The sequence below is a fragment of the Sciurus vulgaris genome (genome assembly GCF_902686455.1).
Source record: "Sciurus vulgaris genome assembly, chromosome: 5".
Classification (NCBI taxonomy): Eukaryota; Metazoa; Chordata; class Mammalia; order Rodentia; family Sciuridae; genus Sciurus; species Sciurus vulgaris.
The window spans coordinates 8,197,496-8,224,802 of record NC_136465.1 but is presented as its reverse complement, the minus strand read 5'-3'; the positions used below and the strand labels follow the sequence as shown (position 1 = coordinate 8,224,802).

General features: G+C 46.4%; 1 protein-coding gene across 3 annotated transcripts in view; it reads left to right on the top strand.

Moving 5' to 3' along the window:
* MSRA (methionine sulfoxide reductase A) overlaps positions 1–27,307 on the top strand; it is a 334,984-nt gene that overhangs the window by 243,545 nt on the left and 64,132 nt on the right. For all 3 annotated transcript variants that reach the window (XM_079139990.1, XM_079139989.1, XM_079139991.1), the window contains one exon: positions 12,078–12,184. In XM_079139990.1, the coding sequence (XP_078996116.1) occupies positions 12,078–12,184 (107 nt within the window). The remainder of the gene's footprint in view (positions 1–12,077; positions 12,185–27,307) is intronic.

Genomic DNA, 27,307 nt, shown 5'->3' with positions numbered 1-27,307 from the left:
TCACAGAAACTAGAATTTCTAGGCTCCAGTAATGGCAGGCTAGGTCACTCAGACCAATTTACTCACTGAAAGCAATTTAAGATGTTGGAAAAAATATTAAAAACATTGAAACCATCACATCAAAGAGCTGACAAAGTTATGAGGAATTATCAGCTCAAAATGGGAGGGAACACAGGAACCCTCTCAGGTAAACAGACACCTAGAGGGACTAGTGTTTCCAGAGAATTTCCAGTCAGAGAAAAGGCTGAGCTGAGCATCCATCTCAAGAACTGAGAAAATCAACAACAAAGCAAACACAGTGAAGAAGAAAAAAATAATATGGAGCAGAAATCAATGAAATGGAAAGCAAACAAGCAGAAGAGAGGGTCACAAAGCCAAGAGCTGGTTTTTCAAAATGGCTCTAAAATCAGGATAACTTTGTTAAGTTGATCAAGGAGAAAGTGACAGGGTTAAATGCCCAGTATCAGGAATGAAAAATGGGACATCACTACAGATGCTGGAGACTCTGCAGATGTTCCAGGACATTGTGAGCAACTTTATGTTGCTAAATTTGAAAAGTTAGATAAATTCCTTAAAGCATAGATTAATGAAAGTGAATAGACCTGTGATCATTAAAGAAATTGAATCAGTATTTGAAAAACTTCTCATAGAGAAACCACTGAACTCAGATGGCTCAGTGAGTTCTATGGCTTTGAGGGAATAATTGCAGTCTTCCATGGTCTCTTCCAGAGACTAAAGAGAGATGCAGTTCATTTTATGACCCTGGCATAATCTTGATGCCCAAACCTGAAGACATGAGAAAAGAGATTATAGGATGATCTTATTCATGCACTTATATGCAGAAATACTAAGCAATTAACAAATTGTTTTAAATAAATTAACAAATTTATTTAGAATAAATTTTTAGAAGAATCTAAAAATCATGGCATTAGCTTAGTGTTGGCAGCTGAAAGATCCAGTGCTAGGTCTTATATGTAGTTTATGAACAGTTCAATTCTCTCCAAAATTTTAAACTAATATGTAAGAAGATAACTAAATTGTTCTAATTGAAACAAAGCATGATTTAGCATTTCAATATTAACCCATGCAATTAACCACGTTAGCAGATTAAAAGGAAAAATATAAGATTGTCTAAATAGATGCACAAAATATAATGATTCAAATGATAAAATCATATAAAACATGACTTTCTTAACCTGAGTATGTATACAAACCTACCTCAAGTGTCATGCTTACTAGTGAAACACTGAGAAACCACAGCAGTGCCATTCCAATTTTTTTTTCAGGTTATATAACTGAGAGGACCCTGTGGTTTGGATCTTCACATACTATCACATTCATGAGACCCTCCGTCTTGTTCATTGTCACAGCTTGGAAACATCTCCTTGATGACACCAGAGTGGATATATCTGCTCTACCCTGATGAGCATGACCAGCAGGGCCTGCCACAGACACTGCTGACATGCATTCTGTCGCACACACATGCATTTTTCTCTTGAGTACACACCTGGGCACACAACTGTTGGCTTCTAGGGTTTGTATGTCCCCAACTTAATGATACTTGGAAACTTTTTCTGGAGTAATGGCACCAATTTACAAGGCCACATTACTGCATGAGAGGGCGTGGAGTTCTGATCTTCCCAGCTCATAAACATCTGTTCCTGCCAGGCTTTTCCCTGTTGCTCTTCTTGTTGCGTGACAGAATCTCACTTGATCTTCATTTACGTTTTCCTGATTAATAGCATCATAGTTTATCATCTCATATATCTGTTCACTACTATTCAAGTCCTTCTCCCATTTTCCTAGTTAGCAGTCTTTTTTTTAAAGATCTAATGCATAGTTTTTAAAAATCTATTTTTATAAATTCGGAATTTTAATGCTTCATCAAATGTGATCTTTGTGTTCTTGGCTCTTTCTTTACAATGTTTTTTGATGAACCAAAGTTGTGATTTTAACATAGGTGAATTGATCAAGTATTTCCCTTTGTGCTTAGTGCTTTTTGTGTCTTGTGTAGGAAATGCTTCCCAGGCCTGGGGTCATGATGGTACCATTCCTTGAATAAGAGTTTATTCAAAAACCTAAACAATTTAAGTGTCAGAACACAAGAAAAACATAAGGCAGCCTCAATGGGGCAAAAACGGGTCGAATAGCTCCAGGTCCTAGGTCACCTTTCTCAGCCACACAGAGCCAAGACCGGGATTCAGTGCCCGCGACTTGTTGAGGAAGTGCCCTCCAGGAAAAAGGAGAATCTGTAAGAGGGGCCGGGAGTAGCACACAGAAGTGGAAGAAGCTGGCAGGACGCCACCTCAGGTCAGGTCTTGGCTGATGCGCAACGGGGAGAGGGGAGTTCTGGGGTGTGCCGGGTGCCTGGGCTCTGGCCCATGACGCGTGAGTGCCGGTGTGTCAAGATGGAGGGAGTGGGAGAGGTTCCCCTTCATTTTCCTCCTTCTTCCTGTCTGCACTTTGGATGTGATAGATGTCACATGCCCTTGGGAGTCAGGGCCGTATGTAAAGGATAGTGAAGTAGAAAGAAGGAAGAAATCTGAGTCCCTGGTGACCCTGGAGCCACCTTACTACTTCAGTAGTACTTCACTTATTTTAAATGAAAAAGAAATATGATCCTGCCTTTGTGTAAGTCACTGTTATTTTTCATCCCTGTTAACTGGGTGCATTCCAGATCGGCCTGGTGAGACAGGACAAGAGTTGTCACAGGGATTTTCTGAGCGATATGGTTAGATATCACCAGGGAGGACACTGTGAAGGCGAAATTCATGTTTCTGTTTCTCTCCTGCCCAGACTGTTAGAGAAGAAACAAATGGACTGCTTTTCTTGTTCTCCATACAGTTGAGAACCTTATGTCCATACTGTGTACTTGTTGATTTCAATTTGTGCTTACTCGGAATCATTTTTTCAGACTTTGAATGTGTTGCTTAAAATGCTATTTTACAAGAAAAAGAAAGGGAAATTTTGTATTCTTTGATGAAAATCTCCATTCTCTTGAAATTGGGGATAAAAGACAATGAAACCATACTGGTGCCCACCAGAATCAGTGGATACAAACAAAAATATGAAGCCAACAACCTGAGACTCTTCCGGGGCTTGTAGGGCCCTCTGAGCTTTCACTTCCTTCTTGTTAATTCATTGAGCTGCCTCAAAAATGGAGACTTGATATTTGATGATATACACAGTTGTGGTCCACTCATATAGTAGTGGGTTCAACCAGGGGTGGTTTTGCGCCCCAGGGACATTAGCAGTGTACAGAGACATCTTTGGTGGATACTCCTGTGCGGGCACAGTGGTAGAGCCTTCTGATGCAGCTACACACGTGTGGGACAGCCCACGGAAAGAATCCTTGCTTTGTATTGCAGCAGTTCCGTTGTCCAACAATGTCATTAAAACACTTATATCTTAATTAGAGAATATTAATTGATTTCTTAGTTTTTCCCCTCCATCTTGAAAATAGGCCAGGTGCACTTAGCTCCCCCAAATGACCTCATGAACCCTTGCCTTTGCTGATGGCTTATCATCTCCTGGTAGGTGACTGAAGGTGGCTTCACCAGATTCACTTGGAGTCCATGGTTGAAATGTGGACCTGGGGTGTTTTGATTAAAAAAATCAGTAACTGAACATATTTATACTTCAAATTCAATGGATTTTTTAGAGGCAAATTTTCTTGCTTTATGTTTTGAAGGCAAATTACTTTAATGAATCACCATATGGAGAATAACTAATCAGAATAACTGGCTTTTATGAAAATCAGCAAGTTGAAAGTATGATTCTAGCATAAAAATTGTGAAACTGAGTGTGTTTTGTAGGAGGGAGTTTCGGGCCTCTCATTTTTGCATTATGCTCTTCTTGTTCTAAGAAGGGGAAGCTGGAAATGATGCCCTGGGGCTTTGTTCATGGAAGAGATGGAAGAGGATGAGTGAAACCTGAGTCCGGCTCTTCTGGAAGCAGTGATAGGGTCACCGCTGAAGAGGCCCAGGATTGCAGGGAAGGGGGCGGAGGTTGCACGACTCTACACCATTGGATGCTCTTACTAAGCACCCCTGAATCAGGGCCACTCGGAAAGCCCAATGTCCATGATGGGTTTATTGCCACATACCTCAAGATATTGGGTCAAGATGGGCTATAGGCTGTGGAAAGAGAATAAAGGACATTAGTAAAGGATTTACAGGAAACACAGGGAAAGCTAGGAGACTGCCTGGCTTCAGGAGTGAAGGAGGCCCCAGGAAAACCTGGGTCACACCAAGATGGAAGGCAGGGTTGCTAGGAGAGTGACAGATGAGGAAGGTGGGGACATGGAAAATGACATGGTCATGCTGAGAATGGGTCCAAGCCTCACCGTGGGAAGGCCTGGTGGGCCGTGGCACTGCTATACTGAGCCTCAGGACAGCTGGGGTTACAGGGTAGGCGTGCAAACTGTCAGCAGGAAGAGGCAGGAAGGCAAGAAGTGGCCAGGCCAGGGAACAGGGCAGTGAGGAGGCTGAGGGGAAGTTGAAAAGCAAACAGTGATGGCGATGGTGTGGTCAGCAACAGCGGAAGAGCTGGGAAGGGCGGAGCCGAGCCGCGGTGGAAGGGTAAGGAAGCGGCTGCCAACATGCAGGTGGAGTAGGGTGACCAGGAGGAGCCAGGACAAAGGGGTGAAAACAGACGTGGGGGCTCGGCCTGTCTTAAGGATCACACCTGGCTTCTCTGTGCTCTCATCTATTTGATAAGTTCCGCCACTTTCTGACATGGAGATCCAGCTCGTTGCTCTGTATTTAATGAACCTCTAGCAAATTTCACAGACTGAGGTAGGTTTCTGAGTTTTGCTGCCTGCGGAATTTTGTAATTCTTAAGTAGTATGTTGAAAAATTCTCTCCCTTGGATTCTGCATTGCAAGTCTCAAGGGGCAGGAGGATGTTTGCTGAGTTCCTGCGTGAGATGCCTCACAGCCCCGCGAGTTACGTATTGTCATCCCTGGTTTTCCACATGAGGAACCTGAAGGTCAGGTGGATTTAGGACCTCGTCTGGGACTACACAGTTGATAAATGACAGAACTGGAATTAGAATCCGGGACTTTCTTATGACAGAACCCAGAGCTATTCCTGTGCTCATGCAGTAGACTGTAGGCTGCCTTCCAGGTTTTCTTAGCAGCAGGCTACAGAAGAGAAGGATGTGGCATCCATCTTGGAGGGAGCCACTCTGCACTCTAAGCTCCCCACGATGGAGATAGTTGCCTTGATGTCCACTATCAGGTGGTGACTCCTGGGACCTTGTAACGGCATCACATGCAGGGATTCCTAACCTGAGTGTTTTTTTTCCCCAACATTCCCAGTTTCAGACATACTTCTCACATCTCCAGTCAGCGCATACTAGACAGGTCTGGTACTGAGGAGAGCTGAAGTGCAGAAGGCCCTCAGAGCACACGGGATCTCACCCTTCTCAGTGCTTCATTAGGGTAAAGCAAGTATCTGCTTTCCAGTACTTTCCTGGCTCCACTGACAGAGAGAAATCTCAGTGCAGTCTCAGAACAGTTTGTCCCTTTTAAATCTTCTGTGGAGAAGGTGGATAGAGAAATCAAACAGTTGGTAGTGCCAAGAGTCCATCCTCATCAAGACACCCCAGAACCAGGCCTCATGAACCCGTTTGGAGTGTTATGAACGAAAGCCAAGCACAGAGGCTGATCGTCAGCTTGGTGTTCTCCTTGCACCCTCTGCTTGTCTTCCTGGAACATGCAGACTGCCCAACAGTGAAAATAATTTACCACTCAGTTTTTCTAAAGCCAAGTAGAGGTCTCAGTAAACTTTATAGCACTTGCTGAGTCTGTGTAAAAGAAAATTGGGGGTCAGTCATGATATACATGCACCCCGGGTTCTGGTTCCCTTGAGACCAATCTTTTTGTGTATCCCTGGTCCCTGATGTGACTTGTCAAGATACCTGTGTGACCTCATGTTCAACTGACCAGCTTGACTTCCTACCAGGCCCCAGTCCTCTCTTCAGTCCTCAGAATACACCCAACCATTTTTATTTCTGGGTCTTAGGCTATGATATTCCTCTCCCAGGCTGATGCTCCTTACACAGGAACACTTCGTTAAACTGTATTTGATTGTTCTGCTAGAACATCTTGTACATCAATTTTGAAAGGAGAAAGGTCTTTGGAGTCTGAGAGACCAAGGTTGAAATCATAGGAGATTCATTTAGTTGCTCTGTGACCTCAGGCAGATCACTGATCCCTAATTTTCTGTTTGTGAAAGCACTTTAGCCCTTCTTCATAGGGTTAATGTGGATGTGCTGCATGAAGTTTACAGGAGGAAGAGGAAGCTTTTGGATGGGCACAGCCCACCAGCTCCAGAAGCACAGTATTGGCAAAGACCTAGTGAAGTGAACCTCATAACTGTTCCTTTTCCTCCAGGTTATTTCTTGAGACCAAGGATTATAGCCTAATTCTTCTGGAACCTCCATAATGCTGAGTGCCCAGTTGGCATTGTACTTCTGCTGGAGAGAACATATCTGCTTGCAGGAGAAGGAAAGACATATAGGGGTTTATTCCACTTTTCAATGGCATTTTTTCCCTGTCCTTTCTCAAAATAAACTTTGGCTATTTTTACCTTCTGGAGAATGGCATCATCAAGCTATTTGGATCAATCTACGACAGTCAGCCATTTCATCTGCTTGGTGATTCAGAGGGTGGGCAGGAGGACTGCTTTGTGTATTTAGAGCAGCTCCTGGGTGTTGGTTTTCTCATCTGGTTTTTTAGTCCATTGAGCGTCAAACCGTGTTTCCTGTGAACCATCTTTCCCACCTGGGCTTTGAACTTGGTGAAGAGGTGCTAGTCCTCCTGGACAGGTGACAATCCAGGGCTTTGATCAAGATGCTGACCATGTTGTGTCGCTTCTCAAGCAGTGCCAGCTCCTTCTGAGCCCCCAGAGGCACCATGCTGTTCATAGGCAATTCTTACCTTATTCTGTGTCCTGGAAATTCATCCCTGCTTCTACCTCCTGCTCATCCAGACAAGTCACTTCCTCTCTGCAGCCTTGCAGACTGAGGCCCTTCCCCATGGCTCATAGCTTACCTACTCCCCTGTCCGAACCCTTGTCTTATTTGGACATGCATAGGTTTTCCCCATAATGTCTTTAAAACTCGATTATGCTTATGTTTCCCCTTAGTGTCCTAGGAGTATGTCTAGTTGAAAAATAATACTGTGATTTTATTTCTTAATCCACATACCTGCTACCTGGCCTGAAATAGCGAGGATGGATGGATTGTTACCAGGAAGGGAAACAGGCAAAGAGAACTTCCCAAAGTTACGAATGCTGATGTGCTTTCTCGCTAACACTCTGCAGGCCTTTTCTTTCTCTCCTGTAATACCCCAGGCTGTGTGTGTTCAGAGCATACAAGGTAATGCCAACAGGCCCAGTTTTTCCAAACTCTAGATGAAATGCTAAGAGGGGGACCTATGCATGAGACAAGCAGGGGTAGGAGATTCGTCAGTGAGTTCTTTCACTTCTTTGGGTTTGTTTTCCACTGGTTAACAGAGTTAAAATCTAACTAAGAAGCTAGTTCTGCTAAAAATGTAATAGCTAAAAATTAAATGGTGCATTTTCTATGCACATAAGACAAATGTTGATCCATCTTTGGATTTATAGGTGTGACCTCCGCTGTGTGGCTGAGAGATGGATGTGAACAAAGCTTTTCAAAGGAAAAAATGGCAACTCCTCTAAGATCTTGTATGATGTTGTCTATTATTTTTATTTCAAATTTAGCCATTCTGAAGTGTTCCAAGATTAGTAAGAATTGTAAAAAGGAAAGTTCTTAATGTCCACATGATAGTATACAGTCAGCGAAGTACTCCAGGGTGCATCTCCTTTCTTCCTCTCAGCAAGTCTCCAGTTAGACCCTCATCATCCGTCTGACAATGAAGTTAGAAGCTCAGAGGGATTTAGCAAGTGGGTGGTAGGGTCAGACTGAAAACAAGGTCTAACAGCGCTAAGTCCGAGGCTTCTCCTATAAACACGTGTTCCCACGTGTGAATGAATTGCTGTTTTTTGTTCATGACCTGAACCAGTGGAGGTTGGGAGCATTGTAAAATGTTGGATGATGTTGAAGTTCTGAAAATGCAGTGTGTTAACATTAACACAAACAGAAAATGTACAGTCTTAAGTTTTTCAATCTATTGAGCATCAACTCATGCTTCCCAGAGAACCAGCGACTGCACATTTCCAAGCCTTATCCATTTGACATCCATGACCTGAAGTGTGCGTGCAGAGGAATTAGCCGCATGCACGATGGAATTAGCCAATTAGCCGCATGCACGATGCACACCGGGATGCAGGTGTGTGGTTTTATCTTGAGACATTGTATCTTCTCTTCTGATGAACTTTGAAGGACAAAAGACCAATCAAGTTCATATTGCTGCTTGTGAGTGTGCAGGGGAATCTTTTCCAGTATCATTCAAGATGCAAGGGAATGTGGAGAAAGGCTGCATGTCTTCTCTATGTTCCCTGCCATATGTCACTCGCTAGCACTTCTTCCTTTCTCTCTGGCCATACAGGACCAGGTGTTTGACCAGAGTGACCAGGAAGAGAGTGGGCATTATTATAGACTTGGGGAAGTTTATGTTAGATTGGGATCAGAAGGTCAAGGATGTAAGTTCAAATTTGCAAGATGTCTGCTTGCAGATGGTGCTTGTAAATGTGTAAATAACTCCAAGTGTGTGAATGTCATCTGTATTTCCATTGAACCACTGGTCAGTTTTGGTTGATGTAAAAGGAAAGGTTGACAGTGCCCATGATGTTAGTCCCCTTTAAAGTGTCCAGCGTGTTTGGGGACACCCCACATCTGCACAAGGAAGACAGTGGCTGCAGCGAGGGGAGCCATATTGTGCTGTGGTGTCAGTCAAGTTAGCATTTACAATCAAGGGATCCTGGCTTCAGGGGAGGGTCCTAAAGCGTTTTCCTGGGTTATAACAGAAGTTTATAACCTCCAATTACATGACTAATCCGTAAATTATTTTTGTAGAAATGGGTTGTCTTGCACAGTTGCCTGGAATGACAGTTGCTGACCTCTGTTCTACCCAAACACATGATGCTGTGAAATCTTCCAGATGTTTCCACCCTTAGATTGCCATGTCACTGCAAGAAAAGATCCAAATACAGAAGTACCTTAAAGGTTTTCTTGTGCACTTCTTCTACCAGATTATTTGTGATAATAAATAAAGTGGGCTTCTTCAGTGGAAGAGGACACTGTTAAGCATATCCTTAGGGTGATTCTTCATAATTCCCACCTTGTTTGCTAAATAGACGATTCTCATCCATAAGCAACAATTTTCAAGATCGTATGCTAATTCAAAGACCTTGAACCAAACACACAGACACTTACTGTCTTCAATGTACAGAGCATATGGAAGCTTTGAAAAGTTTGTTCTTAAAAATGAGTGGTAGTAAGATAGGAAGTGGCCATGCAGGAAAAGCCCCACCTATAAATGGGGGAGGGAGAATCAAAGAAGAAAACAGGTGGCCAGGTGCCATGCAGTGTCTAGGTGTCCCATGTGTTATGGTCCACTAGAATGGATGCTCTGTGAAAGTCGGACTTCCTAGTGTCCATTGCTATATCCTCAGTGTTTGGAAAATGAAAAGGTATTAGCAGCATGTATTATATACTTAATAAATGATGTTTATGTAAATAAATCACGAATATGTGACTTATACAGAAACAAATTTGAGATTTGGTAATAAATGGTGCTTGGAGGCATGAGTTGGTTATTAAATTATATTCTGGCATTATTCTTGGTATTGACTTTTGAAGCCCCTCATTGGTTCCTGGTCCCCATATGGCCTATCCCCACTGAGGGAAGAGTGGGATTCTGAAGGCAGGAGGAAGGGGTTTCTAGGGAGTCAGCTGGGCCAGGAGTGGGAAGAAACAGGTGTTAGAAGTAACCTCTCACACATGCCTGCTCATGCATACATACGTGTACACACACATGCACACACACACACACACACACAGCCTAAGTAGACAATGGCTGTACCCTGGCTCCTGCTGGTTTGCATGTGTTCCTCTATTTTTTATAATTTTTTCTTTGTTCTTTTTAGTTATACATGACAGTAGAATGTATTTTGACATATTATCCATACATGGAGTGTAACTTTAAGTCTCTATTTTGGTGCCCTCTTTCAATCATGATTTCCTCTCAGTCCCTTACCCTCCAAGTGAACCTTTGGTATTTTCAGCTACTGCTGGCCAGACTGACTAGCCCATTTGTACACTTTTTCCTGTAGTGCTTAAGAAAGGTTATTTTGTTATTTCAATTTAATGGTATGAATGAAATATAATGAGAAGAGTTTGATAGGTTGATTCAAACTCCAGTTTTGACCAAAGGGGCTCGGATCACAAGATATGAGCTCACATACTCCTCACACAACAAATATTTGTGGAAGCATTGTTTTCTTGTCAGGTATTTTGGTCACAGTGAAGCAAAGGCTAACTAAAATAGAAATTTAGAGGACAAAACATTTATTTGGGACTCACAGTTTCAGAGGTCTCAGTCCATAGATAGCCAACTCCATTGCTCTAGGCCTGAGGCGAGAAGCTGTTCCCCTTGTGGCAGCAAAGAAGCAGGGAAGTGGCAAAGGGCCATAGGAAAGAACAACTCTTCCAGGGCATGCCCAGGGACCCCTCCTCAAGTCTCACGCCACCAGCCTGCAGTTACCACCCAGTCCATCAGAGGAGGGTGGACTGATTAGATTACAGCTCTCACAGTCCAGTCATTTCACCTCTGAACATTCTTGCATTGTCTCACATGAGCTTTGGGGAAACACCTCAAATCCAAACCATGACACTTGACTCTATGTCTGAATGTACCTGCTCTGAGACTTTGATCTCTGCCCTTCAGAAGCCTCAGAGAGGAGGAAGATGGACAAGCACATAACAATAAGGCAGAGTGGTCAGCCTCTAGCAGAGGGACCTAAGAGGCCCAGTGGAACCAAAGGAGATGGTGGCACCCTCCCAGCTGGGGAGGTTGACCAGGGAGGGTGCTACAAAAGATGCAGAAACTGTCTTGAAGGATGAACGGGAGTTGGGTACAACACGGGTGCGTAGTGGGGTCAGTGGGGAGCATTGCACACGGTGCCCCTGGGGAGAGGAACCGGGAGGAGCAGTTACCATGGCAAGCTGTTCACAGCACTGGAAGCAAACACGTTGCTGATGGTTGAATAAGGAACCTTGAGAGCCTCTGGCAAGCTCGAAATTCTTGTTCCTCAAAGTGTGATCTGGTGACCAGCACCAGCCATGAGCACATAGATGCAGCTTCTCGGCCCTCCCCTGCTCTCAGCCAGACCCCCGGTGACTTGCACTGTGTTCATGTTGAAAATGCAGAACTGTTCCTCATGGAGGGTGGGGCCTCTGTTGGAGAGGTCTGGGGCACTTGTCAAGATGGAAACCAGTTCTTGGACCACGCGGTGAATGTGCAAGGTCATTCTGACCATGCGCTGGATACATGGGGGACCTCGAGTAAGCTGTGACTGTTTCCCCTGGAGAGCTGGATTGCCAGTTAGAAATGGGCCACCATCCCTACCTGAGGGGCCTCGACAGGACGGTGCACCAGCTAATGCTAGGTCCCAGAGTTTCCTCTGAGCAGGCATGTGACCTTTGTCATAGGCATATGACTCACCATACCAGGTGGCTATACCTAGGTTATCCCATTTGCTTATCTGCCCAATGAGGGGCCATAATACTTCCACACAGGGTATTTCATTAGGATCCAAAGAAATGATGTGCACCATGGTGCTTTATATGTGATAAGTGGGATGGATTATTATTTAAATATTTGCATATAAAGTTATTTCTTTAATGGGGCATCTAGTATGATTCAAGACCTGTGATAAAATCCCCTAAGTTCATAGATATTCATTATAACTAAAATTGACAAAGCAAAACTGATACATTTCATGCTTGTTTAAAGAAAGTGATGTAGAGAAAAAAATAAAGCAATCACAGAGTGACACACTTGAAAGTGGACATGCCCCAGCACCTGCCCAGGTGGAAGCTGGTGCTGTTGCCTGCTCAGCCTCTGATCCTCTCTGTTTTCCACCCAGGCATGCGCCAAGGCCACGACCACGGCACCCAGTACCGCTCCGCCATCTACCCGTCCTCCTCTGAGCAGATGGAGGCAGCCCTGAGGTCCAAGGAAGACTACCAGAAGGTAGGGCCCCTCTGGCCCGCTCGGCCACCCTGACTTGGGCAGCCCCGAGGGTAGAGAGGGATTGGTTCTTTTCATCCAGAACTGTGTTCCATCCTGAACAGCTTTTACCTAGGGATTATCTCTTTTCCTGTCCTTGGCCATTAGGATTTTTATGGCCTGGGCATGTGTGGTGGTGGTTATACAGGGGGCCTCCAGTGTCCAACTGTCTCAATTCACATGTCATCTATGTGGCTTAATAATCATGTGCCTGACACTTAGAAAACCATATGCAGGGGAGAGTTCATGTACATGGTTTATAAAACAGTGATACGTAGTATACGTGTAGCTATGTAATAGTAGTAATGATAATAGAACAGCAACAACGGAACTGACTGCTTACTAAATGCTAATTACTGCTTGGGGTGTTTTATAAATGAAGTCATTTATAAATCTTTCACTATATGTTTTTAGATATAGGTGCATCTCTCTGTCTTTACATAAAATTGTGTGTAGTCATCTATTTCTGAGATCCTTGTTTCTAGTTTTGACACTTATGAATTTGTTTACTTGATATAATCCACAATATACATACAAAACTATCAAAAATCTGCCTGTGAAAGGTTAAATAATAAGCTTTTATACCATAAAGTAGTCCATCTTTCCGTTTATATTTACTTTAGAAGGTATTGTGGTTTCTACTGGGAACCACAAGATGGGGGGAGACTTGGCTTTCACCAGGCGTCTTCCCAACTGAATGAGGAGGCGGGTGGCTGAGCAGCTGACCCTGGACTGGCCCTCCTTGGTTTTATGTTTCGATTTATTTCTAAGGGCAGGGAGATTCTGCCCACCACCCATTCCATTCGTTTTTTATTTCCTGCTTTCTCTCTTCAAGGTTGGCATTTCTGGTCTTGTCACTACATTCTGGGGATGCATCTAATGTGAGCCTGGTGGGACCCCCGTGTGCTAACTATAACACTGACTTAGGTTACTAAATGTAATGGTCGTCACTAGTTCGCCCCCAGTGACCCCTTGTAACCAGCTTCTTCAGCAACTTCTTTATAGTGAAGTTTAGAGTGACAGTATTGCTTACCACAGAGCAGCCATTTGAACATAAAATTAGCTGATTTTATCACAGGGACCAATTGTTGAGCTAATTAGATGTGCAGTACTGCTGAGGGGCCAGAAACCAAAAGTGATTTTCCATCTAAACTGTGGTTTTCTGCACAGTTGGCTAGGCTGTGGATCCCGGGCTCACCAGCCACCTGAGGGAAGGGAAGATGGCTGGAGGTTTGCGGGTTTCCTATCAGATTGGAGGGGCAGGAAGGCCTCAGGAGGACCACATCTTCAGGAGTGCAACCCGAATTCAGTCTAGGTGTTCTGACCTTGGAAGCGCTGGGTTCTTTTCACAGAGCTTGACAGCTAACTGCTGTGGGGGTGTTCTTGCCTTTTGAGGAAGTCTTTGTAACCTCTTCTTAACCTTATTTTCATATTTAAAATTTCAGCCCATTCAGCTCTCATAAGCAAATCATTTGCCTCAATATTTCTGGATTAATAGAAGCTTTTGGGGACACCTCATATCCAAGTCATAATAAAGACCATTCTTTATGATGATCATTGAGTCAATTAATTTTTGCTTTCTTTCTCAAACATAGCTTAATGCCATATCTATGCCAGTGACACTCAGATTCATGGTCTGGACCACCCACAGGGCTCCAGTGCCCCACACGGAAGAGCCCACTTGATACGTCCACTTCCTTGTCAACACGATACATCCAAAGCTGAGGCTTTGTGGGCACCACCCATATAAACACACCCCTAGCTTCCTTCCCCTGCCTGCCCCCCGCAGCCTTCTCTAAGATCACCCCCCTATTCCTGTCACTCACCCTGACTGCCAGTTGGCCAGGTTAACCCAGATTCTACCTCTGAGCTCCAACTCCAGTTTGCTGGCTTCTCTTCCATTGTCCCATTCATGTCATACCTTAAGCCACTGTGATCTGCTCCTGGGCCACTGAAGCTCTCCTCTCCTCTCTCCATGACTGTGAGTGCCCACACAGGACAGCAGGGTGGACCTCTTAAATACAACACTGAGTACCCCCTTCCCTGTGTCCAACTCATTCACGGCTTCCCTGGTGTGTTTGGAATGGAATCCAGAGCCCTATGCAGGGTCTACCAGGTCCCACAAGGTCATCATGCCATCTTCCCATGAGACCTCTGTGACTTGTAATCAGAGTGCCTAAATAGGATGGCATATCTGAAATGTAACAAATAGTTCTTGCCTGAAGTTCAGAACCTTTGACTAGAGCTCATGCACTTCTAGAGGCCTGGATGAGAACCACAGGCACTCAGGAAATCGTACTGCTGCATAGCGAACACCATGCAGAATTATTCCAGGCTTCCTTATATTTCAAGGTTAATTCCTGGGTGGATTCACAGTTGCCGTAAAGAGACCAAATTCAAAGGTTGTGGAATTGCTGCTTGGTTTAGGTCTGTTGCTGCCAGGAGGAATGAACTCCTTCTTGCACCCTAGTGTTCCTGACCCCCAAGACAGCTCTCCTGACATGGGAAATTGCCAAAGGTCACAATCGTACAATAAGACTTGCTAGGATGAAGTCAGTGGTGTCAGCATACAAAACAGCCTCCCTTTCCCTAATTTGTCCCATCTCTGACTTGTCATCCCATTTAGCTCCCGAAGGCTGTTGTAACAAATTGCCACAAACCTGGTGGCTTAAAAACACAAGAGTTTATTCTCTCACAGTTCTGGAGGACAGAAATCCAAAAGCAGATTCATTGAGCCCAAGTCATGCAGCTGGCTGGGCTCCCTCTAGAGGCCGCAGTGGGGAATGCTTCCTTGTTTCTGGTGGGCAGCTGTTCTGTGGCCTGGGACCACATAACTCCAGTCTCTGTCTCTGAGGTCACTGCCTTCTCTTCTTCTGGGTACCTGATCCTTTTCTGTCCGGCTCTAATCCGAGGGCACTTGTGGTTGGATTTAGCAGCCCCCCCCCCCATCTAATCCGAGGGCACTTGTGGTTGGATTTAGCAGCCCCCCCCCCCCCCAGGTAACCCAGGATAATCCCCCCATCTCAAGGTCCTTAGTCACATCTGTGAAAACCTGGCCACATAAAGTGGGAATCACAGGTTTCAGGGATTGAGACATGGACATTTTGGGGAAGACCACTGATCAGAGTGCCACAGTTCCTGGGCCTGCTTGTCTACCTGCCATTGTCACATGTCCTCCCCCAAAGGGGAGAGTGAAACTGAGGCTTTTCTTCCCCGTCCTGTTCAGGAGGGGTGCACCATGCTCACCAGGTGGGCCCATCTGGCTTGCTCCGAATCCCAGGCTATACTCAGGTCCCCTGGAGAGGACAGACTTGATCTCCTCTTTGGGATCCTTGTCTAGTTTTAAAGGGAGGGGGAAATTTGTATAAACTTGTTCCCTTTCAAACATTTCTACCTTCCCAAAGGACCTGACTATTGCTACAATACTTCAGTGGCATACTTCAGTATTTTAATTACAACAGTATTAAAAAAGAAAAGAAAAGAAAAATATCCTTAGAGCTAGAAGGATGTTTGGGAGAGGAAAGGAGAAAACCCTTTGTGTGTGTGTGTGTGTGTGTGTGTGTGTGTGTGTGTGTGTGAGAGAGAGAGAGAGAGAGAGAGAGAGAGAGAGAGAGAGAGAGAGACAGAGAGACAGAGAGAGACAGAGAGAGAGAGAGAGAGCGCTCCATATGATATTTAGATGGTTGGCTTGGCAAGAGTGTCCTAGTGTTCTCTTTGTCACTATCTGAGCGATGAGTTAATTTCTCTGGTCTGAATTTTTAAATTAGCTAAGTGTGGATCACAAAACTTCCCCACAGGTGGGTTATCAGAATTAAATGAGATTTTATATGTCTATACCTATATCTGTGTACTGGCTTGCAGTGGTAACCAATATACATTAATCAAAGCTGCACCCCATTAGTTTTCTGATCCAGAAATTAGTTTCAATTATGCCAACCCAACTGACAGGAAGCAAGTCTACTCAGTGAATCGTCCTGCTATTACTGGACCTCTCCCCACCAGGAGGGACACACAGGACCCCTGTGTCTCCTAAGCATCTGTAGGCTGACTACGTTCTTCTTGCCCTCCCCCATCTTCCTCAGTACATTAATAATTATCTGATCAAATATTAATTATGTACTGATTAGTTCCTAGACTAACATCACAATTGTTTTACACAAAGGCTACCTGAAGAAAGATCTTGTGAAGTTGGTTGTAATGAACTGTTCCATGCCCGGTCCCTAAGGCTTCCATGTCACAGAGAATTCAGGGAATTCCTAAGAGAATTCAGGGAATGTCCGAGGCATCATTCTGACGTTTCTGCATTAGGTAAACTCTTTGGAGCTCCCATTCACCCCTGGTACCGTGTTGGCTCCTGGCAGATTGTCACCAGATGCTTGTGAAGAGATGGAGCAGAAGAAGAATCTTACTTTGTTGCCTCTTTTTATGGACTGAATATATGTGTCCCCCCCCAAAAAAAATCATATGTTGGAGCCTCCCCCACTCCGTGACACACAGTGTGATGGCATTTAGATATGAGTAACGGGTTAGATGAGGTCACAAGGGCAGAGAACTCATGATGAGATGACACAGTGTCCTTACAGAAGAGACCCCAGGGTGCTTGCTCCCTCTGTCCACTCCCATGCTTGAAGAAGTCCGTGAGCACACCCGCAACCGTCCACAAGCCACAGGAAGAGACTTCACAGTGAAACCTACCTCACCGGCATGTATATCTTGGCCTTTCTGTCCTCTAGACTGTGAGAGCAGTCTGTTGATGAAGCTGCCTGGTTAGTGGCCTTTTGTGATAGTGGCCTGAGAAGACCAAGCTCTGCTGTGTGTTCACCTCCATGGCAGTGGAAAGAATCTTGACCCTGAGTGGGAACATCCAGCTTGGGCCCTGGCTCCACCTTCACCCACCATGACCTTAAATGAGTCTCCGCAGCTCTAGTTCATTGTTTGTAAAATGGAGAAAACAAAAACAGTGAAAATTTTCATAAATCTCAACCGTTATCAGCATTTTCTCCCATAGTATGCTGAATGACTTTTGAACCCACACCTGGGCTAGGACAGGTTCTGTTCTCTTACCTGCCTTAGGAGGAAATGAAGATCAGAGGGGTCACTCGCAACCCCAAGATAACCCTGACAGTAAATTTAGTCTTTTGATTGTGAACCCCAGATGCTTTCACCCACTCAGTGTGTAGGCACTTGGTAATCTGTCTAGCATTTCATGGCTATTTGGATATAATGGGCTGACTCCAGAGACAAGATGGTCAGCAATGGCTTCATCGAGCTTTTCCACAGCCTTCAAATTTCAAACCCTTGTTTAAATATAGGACCAGGGAATCTTCCTTTCAGAACTCCTTGGCCGAGTTATTTCTGTTTCTCTGTTGCCAGGGAAATGGGTAGATTACCTGCTGGAAGGATTCCCTCTCAGGTCTAATGTGTTTGTGTCCTGAGATGTTTAAAACCGATTAGAGAGCTCCAGAAGACTCCCGCTTTCACCAACACTGAAAATTATGTGTTTGCATTGGAAGTCGGTGTAAATGTGGGTAAATCAGTTGATATTTTATGGTTTGGGGATTACATACCTCTTCTTCATCTTTTTTAAAAAATTATTTGTGCTATTGTTTATAGCATGAACTTATGATTTAAAATGCTCATGGAAAGTTCCTGAATAATTCAGTCATCTACCTTAGTCAGAGAGAAAAATTCCTTTTTGTATGCCAGCCATAGTTAGAATTCCTCTTAGACCTCTCTTAGAGCTTTGAGATTGTAATTAAGGGTATTATTATGAACTCTAAATAAGAGCTTGCAAAATAAATATTTTTAAATGCCCAGTTCTGGGTGAAAGGCATCTATATTTCTATGTGTGCAGCAGTGTAGACAGCAAGGTCTTTAGCCTTAATAGTTCAGTTGCATCTGGGTGATTATTTTCATTTCCACTTATTACTGTGTGTTAGACTCCCTGTGTATGAGTACAGATTGCCCTTTCTTGCACTGTATTTAGAACTCTCCGCATTACCCCTGGGCATTTGTTCATTAATAGGGGGTGGGGAGGGGAAAAGCTTGTAATAATGGACTTTACATATTAAACTGTGTGCATCCACATTCAGGCCCAAATCACAAATCTGGTTTGTGTCACTGCCCTCTGGTGGTTGCAGACCTTCACTGCGGTGTCAGGGAAGCACTTCCCCAGGGCGGAGTTGGGTGCAAGGCAGAAGCAAGGCGGACATGGGTGTTGCTGGGCAATCTGTCTTTCATTTGCATTCACTGCTTTTCATTCAAGTGCATTGCAGTCACCCAAGGATTCCAGACTGATGGAAGAAGAAAGCTTTCTTGTGAGGGCCGAGTGACATTTTCATTTTAGTGGAGGTGTAGACATAAAAATAGCATTACAGAGTGATGTTGGAACAAATGAATTCAAATTCTCCGTGGGTCACACTCTAATTCATCTTTCAAGGGCAACACAGGAAGTCTCTGTGGTGCTCAAGATGATTTGAAGGTGTATCGGATGAATCTTTTAAATTTTAATTGTTACGTGTTTATTTTAATATCTATTAGGAAGGTAGGGAGTGTTTGGAGCCTCCAGTTTCATGGACTTTTTCTTAGGTGAGGTCAGGAAACAGTACCTACACACATGCACAGCCGCATTCTTTGCAGGGATGCATTTTCTCCTAGTTTGGAGATGGAGCAAAAGCCACGGAAGTGCACAGATAATTTGGGGCAACATGACTGTGTCCCTGCTTGTTGTATGACCTTGGACTGTTAAGTCTGGGTTCCTGATTTTTTGAGCAGGATAACAGTGGTGGCCTTGGGGAGTTATATGGTATGGTCGTATGTAACATATCTGTCACAGAAGAGATGCTCCATCAATGCCAGATTCTTCCTGTTCATCTCAAACACCCCAGGACGCTGCTCAGAGCCAGCAGCCCTCTGCATTCCCATCATGTTTTGCTTGTGACACTCACTTCACCAGCCCCATTCTGAGTTTCTGTGCTGCTTCTCCCTCTTGCCAATGAATGGGATCTTCCCTGCTTTGCATCTTTTGCAACACCCCATGCAGTACTTGGCACAAAGCAGGCGCTCTGGGAATGTTTGTCCCATGAATTCAACCCAAGTGCAAAATAACTCTCAGCAGCGTTGCCCATCCTCCCACATGTTCAGTGCACATCATGCCCCAGATTAGGACAGGACCTGTACTTCCTCCGCTTGTCTCCCTGGTGGATTGGTGAAAGGAACCAGGTTGGGGTCAGGCCCATAGGCTGCAGGCAGGGAGGGGGAAAGGCAAAGTGCCTCTTGACTACCTGCCGCTAACATCACCTCTTATCTTACTAATATAGAGGCTTGTTTTATATACACGCACGTATAGTCCTTAATTTCGGTGAAAGAACTGCAAGCAGTGCAAAGCATTTTAAACACAGCATTTCAGCCAGGGTCGGATCTATTGCAGAGACAACAAAAGGGCCTTTGTTGTTCAAGCAGGTAGATTTATAAGCCTTGCCCCGGTTTAGTCTATATGAAATGGCCTTCAGAATGACATGATCAGAGAAACCACGGAGAGGAGTGGGGGACGCAGGGGCCCTTTCATTTCAGTGGCGGGAGCGGGAACCGGCTTGCTGTTTCCTGCAGAGGCAGTGCGCCTGCCTTTCACATTCCCCTTGATTTGTCTGGGCTCCGCGTGGTTCTGGGTTTCTGGACTCACCCAAACAGCTCCCCGGCCGGTTCCTAAATGGCCGCAGAACGCCTGCTCGCGCCTCTGCCGCGGAGGCGATGCTCATTTAAGGCTTGGAGAGATCAGAGCTTTCATGTTCGCCACGAAAGCGAGAGCCTCGAGCACCTCCGGAGCGGAGATGAAAGGACATTTGTGTTTGTGCATGTGTGTTTAGACTTAAAGGACAGGGACGAGAAAGGAAATAGATGTCAGCGCTCCGCACGTACTTCAAAACGCGACTTGCTCCCTCTGGTGGGACCATTTAACTGCGAAGGCGCCGCCCCGCCCCCGGCGCCCCCACCGCGCTCCCCACCCCCACCGCATCCACCGCGGCCCATGTGACATCTGTTCTGGGCACTGCCGAGCCGGCTCCCCGTTGCCATGGCAGCCGGCGGAGCGAGCCCGCCCATTGGTTGCGAGCGAGGAGGAAGAAAAGGCCCGCAGTGTCGGGGTCGCGCGTCCAGCGCCCGCCCTCCCGGTGCGGTCAGCTGCGCCGGGCCACGGTCACGCGGCGCGGCGCCGCGGGGGCCCGCGGGGACCGTCCCCCGCAGCTGTGCGCGCCCGGGCAGGAGGATGGGGCCGAGGTCAATGTCATTAGCTTCTCCCTCAAGTGCGAAGCGTGTGAAGGACAAAGCAGAGCGCGCCAGGCAAAGTGGGCTGCCTTCTCCTTCACCTTGAACTCCGCGCTCCGGCTTTTGTAGAGTTTGGATTTGAAATCCGGCAGAATGACCCTTTCTGGCAGCCCTCGCACGGTGAAAGGGCGTGCCTGAGTTGAGCTGTCGGGTTCCAAAAGGAATTTACCTTGACCGTTACCTTACCCCGTCCTCTAAAACCGAAAGAGGACACGTTCCGGTGCGAAATCCACACCTGAACCTGATAATTTTGATAATCGTTTTCCTCCTGGCCTTTCTCCGAATTGATCCAGGCAGTTGAACCACGGTTCTGGACTCAGATCCTGACCCCCTGGCCAGTCAAGCCACGACCCCAGTGCCTGATCTTATGTGTGACCAGACAGGTATGGAAAGCCTCCTGGGAAACTGCAGCTGCCCGCTCAGTTCCCTCCTCCTGAGGATTCCAGGCCCCCAACCGAGGAGTGGTGAGTGGTGGGGATCTATTGCACCAGCTCCACCCAGTGTCCTCACTCGGCAGAGCCAGCACCAATCCAGAGTTGGCTGTGGCTGGTGGCCTGCCCCACCCCCGCCACCGCCCCCCAGAAACACTGAGCACAGGTCAGCGGAGTTGGGGGTGGAGAAAGAAATTCACAGACATTCTCTTATCTGCTCTTCACAGTGAACCTGTGAGGCCCTTTTGCTAATCCCTGCCTTGCAGGAGACCTGGGCTGCCAGTTCCCAAGGTCACCCAGTTTGTAAATGGGTAAGCCTGGGACACAGGTGCAGACCGCCTTCTCTGCCTGCTGTGCCCTTCCCTCACATGGCCAAGGAGATTTCACCTGGACGTTTCACACCCTGGCAGGGAACCCTGGAGAAGGAAGATCCCACATCCCTTTCCTCCTCATACTTTCAGTGCTGGGAATGGAACCAGGGCCTTACTGCGGAGCAAGGGCTCCACCACAGAGCCATATCCCAGCCCTCACCTCCATCTTCATCTTGTCTATTTTACTTCTCTGAGAAATGTGTCATTAGTGCTTAATCTGTCTCATTCAGGGTTGGTGGTTAGGAATGTTTGTGACAGAAACACATTTATAAATCCAGGAACTTTACAAAATAGCAAAATTTAGTAGGAAAGAATTATGTGTAAGTAAAAGAGAGACCCAGTTTGGGGGATCATTTTGCAGTTAAAGTGACACTAATGTATTATTTTTACATCTAGTCACACAAAACGTTCTGGGTGGTTTTGGTAATCTACAGAGTTAAACACTGAAGCACGCATGATAGGAAAAGAAACACACACACACATATGTCCATTCCTGTCTGGCTTCCTTACAAAGTCATCAGTGAAAAATGCCTCGTGGTTGCTTTGCCCTCTTGTGTTTCAGACAAAACTCAATAACGCCTAAGGTAAACGAGGGGAGTGAGAGAGGTGGGAGCTGGTTCTGGGCCAGGCAGAGACGTTGTGCCCTTCCCTGGGGCACAGTATTTTGTCGTCCTGTGCAACCTCTTGTTGTAGGTCTCATGATTGTACTTTATGTGATAAATTACAAGTCCGTGTCTGTGTATACATGAGATGCATAGGTTATCTTTAGCACATGTGTGCATGCGTGTGTGTGTGTGTATACGTATTTACTTATATTAGTGAATTTCTAGGCAGGGCCAGGTCGTTTATCATTTAGGATCCAGGGATGTTGCGCGTTCATTTGGAATAAAATGGGAATTAATATCTTTCCAAAGACAGGTTGAGAAATCCTATTCCTATACATTGCTTCCTTTTCCTAGTGGCGGCCCAAGTCAGACATTGGCCACCATTTCACAAGTATAGTCAAGAGAATGCGGTAAAGACCACCCAAATCAAGACCAATCTGCCCATGCCGTGTCGGTACTGGCTTCACAGTTCAGCTCACCTGTGATCAAAGGTAAACTTCCATACCCTTTGTGAGATCATGGGCTGTCAAAATGGGGTCACTGTCACTGTGAGGCAGCAGCTCCATCAGCCTCGTCACATTCAAGATGCTCCAAATGACTGTCTGCTATTCAGCCACGGAGAGCAGTATTAAGTCTCTAATAGGCTGATGTGTGCTCTTTCTGCTTCTGGAAGGTGGTTAATTTTTCTGGTTATGCTATTGAATATGGTTAAGTCTTCCTTGATAGGATCTGGTTCGTGATTTTCCACCTGGAACCTTATACTCCCTGCCTCCTCCTCAGTTTTCCTCAGCCACTCAGAGGCTCCTTGCAACCTCTGCTCAACTCACCGGGTACAGCCACCTTCAGGAGCATGCTATTAAAGCATCATTAGTATGCAGCACGGTGCCCTTCTCTCTGCTAAATCAGTTTGTAAGGCGGTTCTCACCAAATGCACACGTTCTTTGTTATGACAGTAGGACTTCATGTTTCCAACGCAAGACTAATAAGACTTGGAAGTAGAGGTAAATGAGATGACCCACGCATTAGGCTTAGGGAAGTTGATAAGAGAAATGAGCCCAAGGGTCAATCCAAGAGCAGCAGGAGAAAGGGGTGCCCTTCTGTAGGAGGAACAGGCAAAGGGTGTGTGCGAGGGGCCGGGCAGGACTAAGAAAACGAGAGCCGTTGTGTGCACCCTGTGTGAGAAGCGGACCTGGAGGTGTGGGCCCTGAGAAAGAAAAGGCCACCAAAAGCAAAAGTGCTCAAGAGTAATCGTGTTCTTAATTTGCTGCGGGCGGGGGTTGAGCAATTACAGTGAGAGAGCCGAGTGCTGTCCGCTTGCTGGAAGCCTCTAATGCCCTCCACGGACTGTTGAGGTGCTTCTGTGGCTTGTACCACTTTTCCCTGACCCCCCTAATTTTCTAATGTGCAAGATTGAGCTAGTCATGCTTGCCCTGCTTGTCGCACTGTGGGCTTTTGTGAGGATCAAGGGAGATCACCATGGTGCAGAGGATTATAATCTAGAAAACGGCAGAACCTGAGTAGGATCAGGGTGTGGGGCACCAGAGAGGCAAGTCCCCAGTCCTTGCCAAACTCATTTTCCAACTGAGGAAAGAGCCAGCACTGTATTCTTTTCTATTTTTATATTCACTGGGGTTATACCCATATTCTGATGAACTGGGGTGCCTTTGTCACAGAGAGGAGGTGGAAGGGGCTCACAGGTGAAGGTGGAGCTGAACCCTTCCTCGTCAGCACGGCCCACCCACACTTCTCTAGCCCTTAGCTTAGGATCGAAAACCGTAACGCAGGGACACTCACCGAGGAACAGGGTTTGAGTTTATGAAACTCTCCCGTGTCAGTCCCTTCCTTGAACGTGGAGACTGGCCCTTTTCTGTAATGCTGGATGGTTCTGCAGAGGGCAACTCATCTGTGAACTGAGCTTGTATCATGAATTGCCATCGCTTATGACTTGGGTCTGATTCAGACCTCTTTTGCTTGGAATCTGTTCTAGAAGTCAACATATACAGCCCAGGGCAGGTGGAGTCCGTGTCCATGTCCACCCTGTTCCTGCCTTAAAGGCGTTTGTGTTCGTTTCCCCTGTAAAGCAGTAGGGTTTTCACTGCAGGTCTTCTAAAATAGGCGGGAACCTGGGACCGCTGTGTCCTGCCCTCCGGGGTCATCTCAGGCCCTCGCCACCCCATCCTCCGCGTTCCCCCTCTTTCAGATTCGGGTAGCTCAGCTGGCTGCCTGGTGTGCTCCTAGGGTCTCAGCAGTCCTCAGTGCCACCTGTCCTAGGTGGTCTGCGAATGAACGTGAGTGGCCATGCATGCTGGGAAAGAGGCTAGGAAGGTGCATGTTACCAGAGACCAAGGACCCAGTGTGGTCTGCCCCCAGCAGAGCTCCATGTAGTTCTCACTGCCCCTGAGCTGACCCCAGAGTCCAGCTCTTTCCAGGTCAATCCCTCCAGGTGGCTGGGTTAGATATTGGTGATCAAAAAGGACTTCTACTCCAGTTCCACTTACTGTGGCAAGCCTGGGAGGCATCATTCACATCGCCATCACTGCGTGGTAGGAGGGACTCACAAAGTATGTGTCGAGTTCCTGCCTATAGCAGAGAGGGGAGTCCAGAAGCTGTCCGCAGAAGCGAACCTACAAACCGCGGGTGAGGCCTCTGGAGCGTGGAAGAACATCCGTATCAGATTCTCTCTTCCCCTGGTTTTCATTTGTCTTCCCTTAAAGAGCAATCCTCACGAAATAACGAAAACATTATTTCCTCAAGATAAAAATACAGCTCCCCAAAGAAAGACCATCCAGACCGTTGATGTGGAAGTCCCCCACAGGTGAGCTAGTGTTGTCACTGCGGCCAAGCAGCAAGTCCACTCTGCAGATTCCAGAGCCCCACCCAGTCCTGCAGAATGAGCACCTCAAGGGACCGGGCTGAACTGGGAACATTTTACAACTCCACAAATGATTTTTTTTTTCAGTGCAAGATTTGGAAACGTCAAGGGAGTAGACTAGTACTCAAGCTGGGTGTCAGACGCACCTAATTACCTGCCCAGTCTCGGTTTCCAGATCTCTAAAATGGGTCCAATCATAGGTACCTCAGCAGATTCTTGTGGAGAATAAATGAGGTGCCATGTGCCAAGCCCCACAGGACTGCAGCATTAGTCTTGCCAGTGTGAGCTGCCTTCCCTCCCGGCATGCCCTTCCACTCCAGCATTCTGCGTTCAGTTATTCTGAGGTCTTCCCGTGTGCCGGCACTGGGCATAGAAAGGCAAATGGCCTGTCCAGGGGATTCAGTCTCAAACCCTCAGCTGTTGCCGAGGACGGCGTGGGTCAGGATGGGGCTTGCCAAGGCTGTTATGACTGTTTCCTGACCTGCATCCCCTCGCCTGGCGTAAGCTCTGCCCCCGGGGGGACTCTGAGCCGTGGTCCGGGCTCTGGGGAAGAGCTAAGCTCCGGGGCTGTGAGAGCGGCTGGACCTGCTTGGCGCAGGTTGAGGTGCTCGGTTGCTCTTCAGCTGTGCCAAAGCAGAGCTCACGCAGCAGGCGTCCTCCTCTTCCTCCGTCTCCAGCGTGGATGGAGTGTCGGCTCTTCCACTTCCGTTCATCTTCCAGGCATGAACCTGGGCAGTGACTCTCAGGCTTTCAGCCTCAGCACCTCTTGAAAATCTTTAAAAATGATCGAGGATCCCCAAGGAACATTTGCTTGATGTTTGCCATAATGGAAATGGAAACTGAGAAGTTTGTAAAACCTAAGCACACATTCGCCATCAGAGTGATGATGTCACCACACTCGTGTAGCTTCCAGAAAGGTCCACCTGGACTCAGAGTAGCATGAAAAGGGACATTTGGCTCAGTATTATTTTGAAAACAGTCTGACGTTGTGGACCCTGGAAAAGATCTGGGGTCCTCGAGGCACACTGGCCCGTCGATCTCTAGTACACAGGTTCTGTCCCACCGTGTTGTTTCTTTGTGGAACACAGGAGTCAAAGCTGAATCGTTGAGTCGCCCACCAAGAAGGGCCGTGAGCAGGCTCTGAGCCCCGCCCGGTTCCCTGCCTTTACAGGTGGTGAACCAGAGCCCCAGAGAATGAAGTAACGTTACCAAGCTCCCCAGGCGTCTTCCCACTCGTCTCACCTTCTCCCCCTACACGCCCCCATGTCAGCTTAGTGGCTCAGGACCCAGGCCTATTCAGAGATGGCTCAGTCCCAATCCCAGCTCTGCAACTGTGTGAGCTCTTAACTTCTCTGGCCTCAACTTCCTCATATATAAAATGTAGAATAAAACAAATACCTGCCTATAGGCTTGCTGGGAAAAGCAAATGAGATAACGTGTGTATAGGGCCTGGCATCTTACATAAGCATCTCTCATAGACACCCAGACACGTGCGCACACGTACTCCTATCTTAACTTCTCAGCTTGCTCGTAGAGAGCAATATTGCAGCAATCACTGCTACTAGAAATTGCCACCAGTTTTTCTCCATCCTGTGGTCTCAAGTGTTTCCTTTCCAACAACCTCTGGCTGGCTCCACAGAACTGCAGTGTGAGGGGCTTCCAGGATGTGTGGAGAGTGCCTCTGTCTCCCCAGCAGGCTGAAGGCTGAGGGTCTAGTTAGCTACACGACAGACACCACAGTCCATGCTGGGTGTCCTGCAGGACTGAGCAGTGTTTTAAGGTGGTTCAATACCTCAAAATGAGCCAGTGAATAGTACTATTACAGTTGAACAAACCGAAGCCCGATTTATGATGTTTGAAATTAGTTTTTAGCATACGTTTTTCATTTTTTTTTCCCCAAAGTGGAAGATGTGTGTGTGTAGCACCAACCGTTTTCAAATTGCATTCCCAAACCACTCTTTAATTGTCTACTAATCAGTCCATGGGAGAGCTCAGCGATGGTAGGTGACCCACTTCTCCATACTTTAAAATGTAAATATAGCACTTTGTTCCATGGGGGGTCTCCTTGGTCCCCACATGCAAGCCAACAGATTTCTGCTGCAAAATTGTTAGTATTGTTAAAACAGTATACTTGAATTTGAAGGCTTCATAAGCAAATAACAACAAAAGAGATTTTAAAAATAATGTCCTATAAATAACTATAGTTCTGTGTATCCAGCCAAATGGGATAATGTGCTCTGTATGGGCCCAGCGATCTCAGATCCTGTTCAGACATATGTGGGTATCAATAATGAATGAAGAAATTGATTCATCTTCTGTCTTGCTGAGTGTCTCTCTGGGAGATACCGCTTGTGGCTCTTGTTTACCTAAAGATCACTTTGAAGGCAGAATGCTATGTAGTCCTAAATAGCAGCCTCTTGCCTGGAACCGACATGTGATCCCTATCTCTGAGCCACAGGATGGGTGCTTCTCCCTCTTGCCAAGCA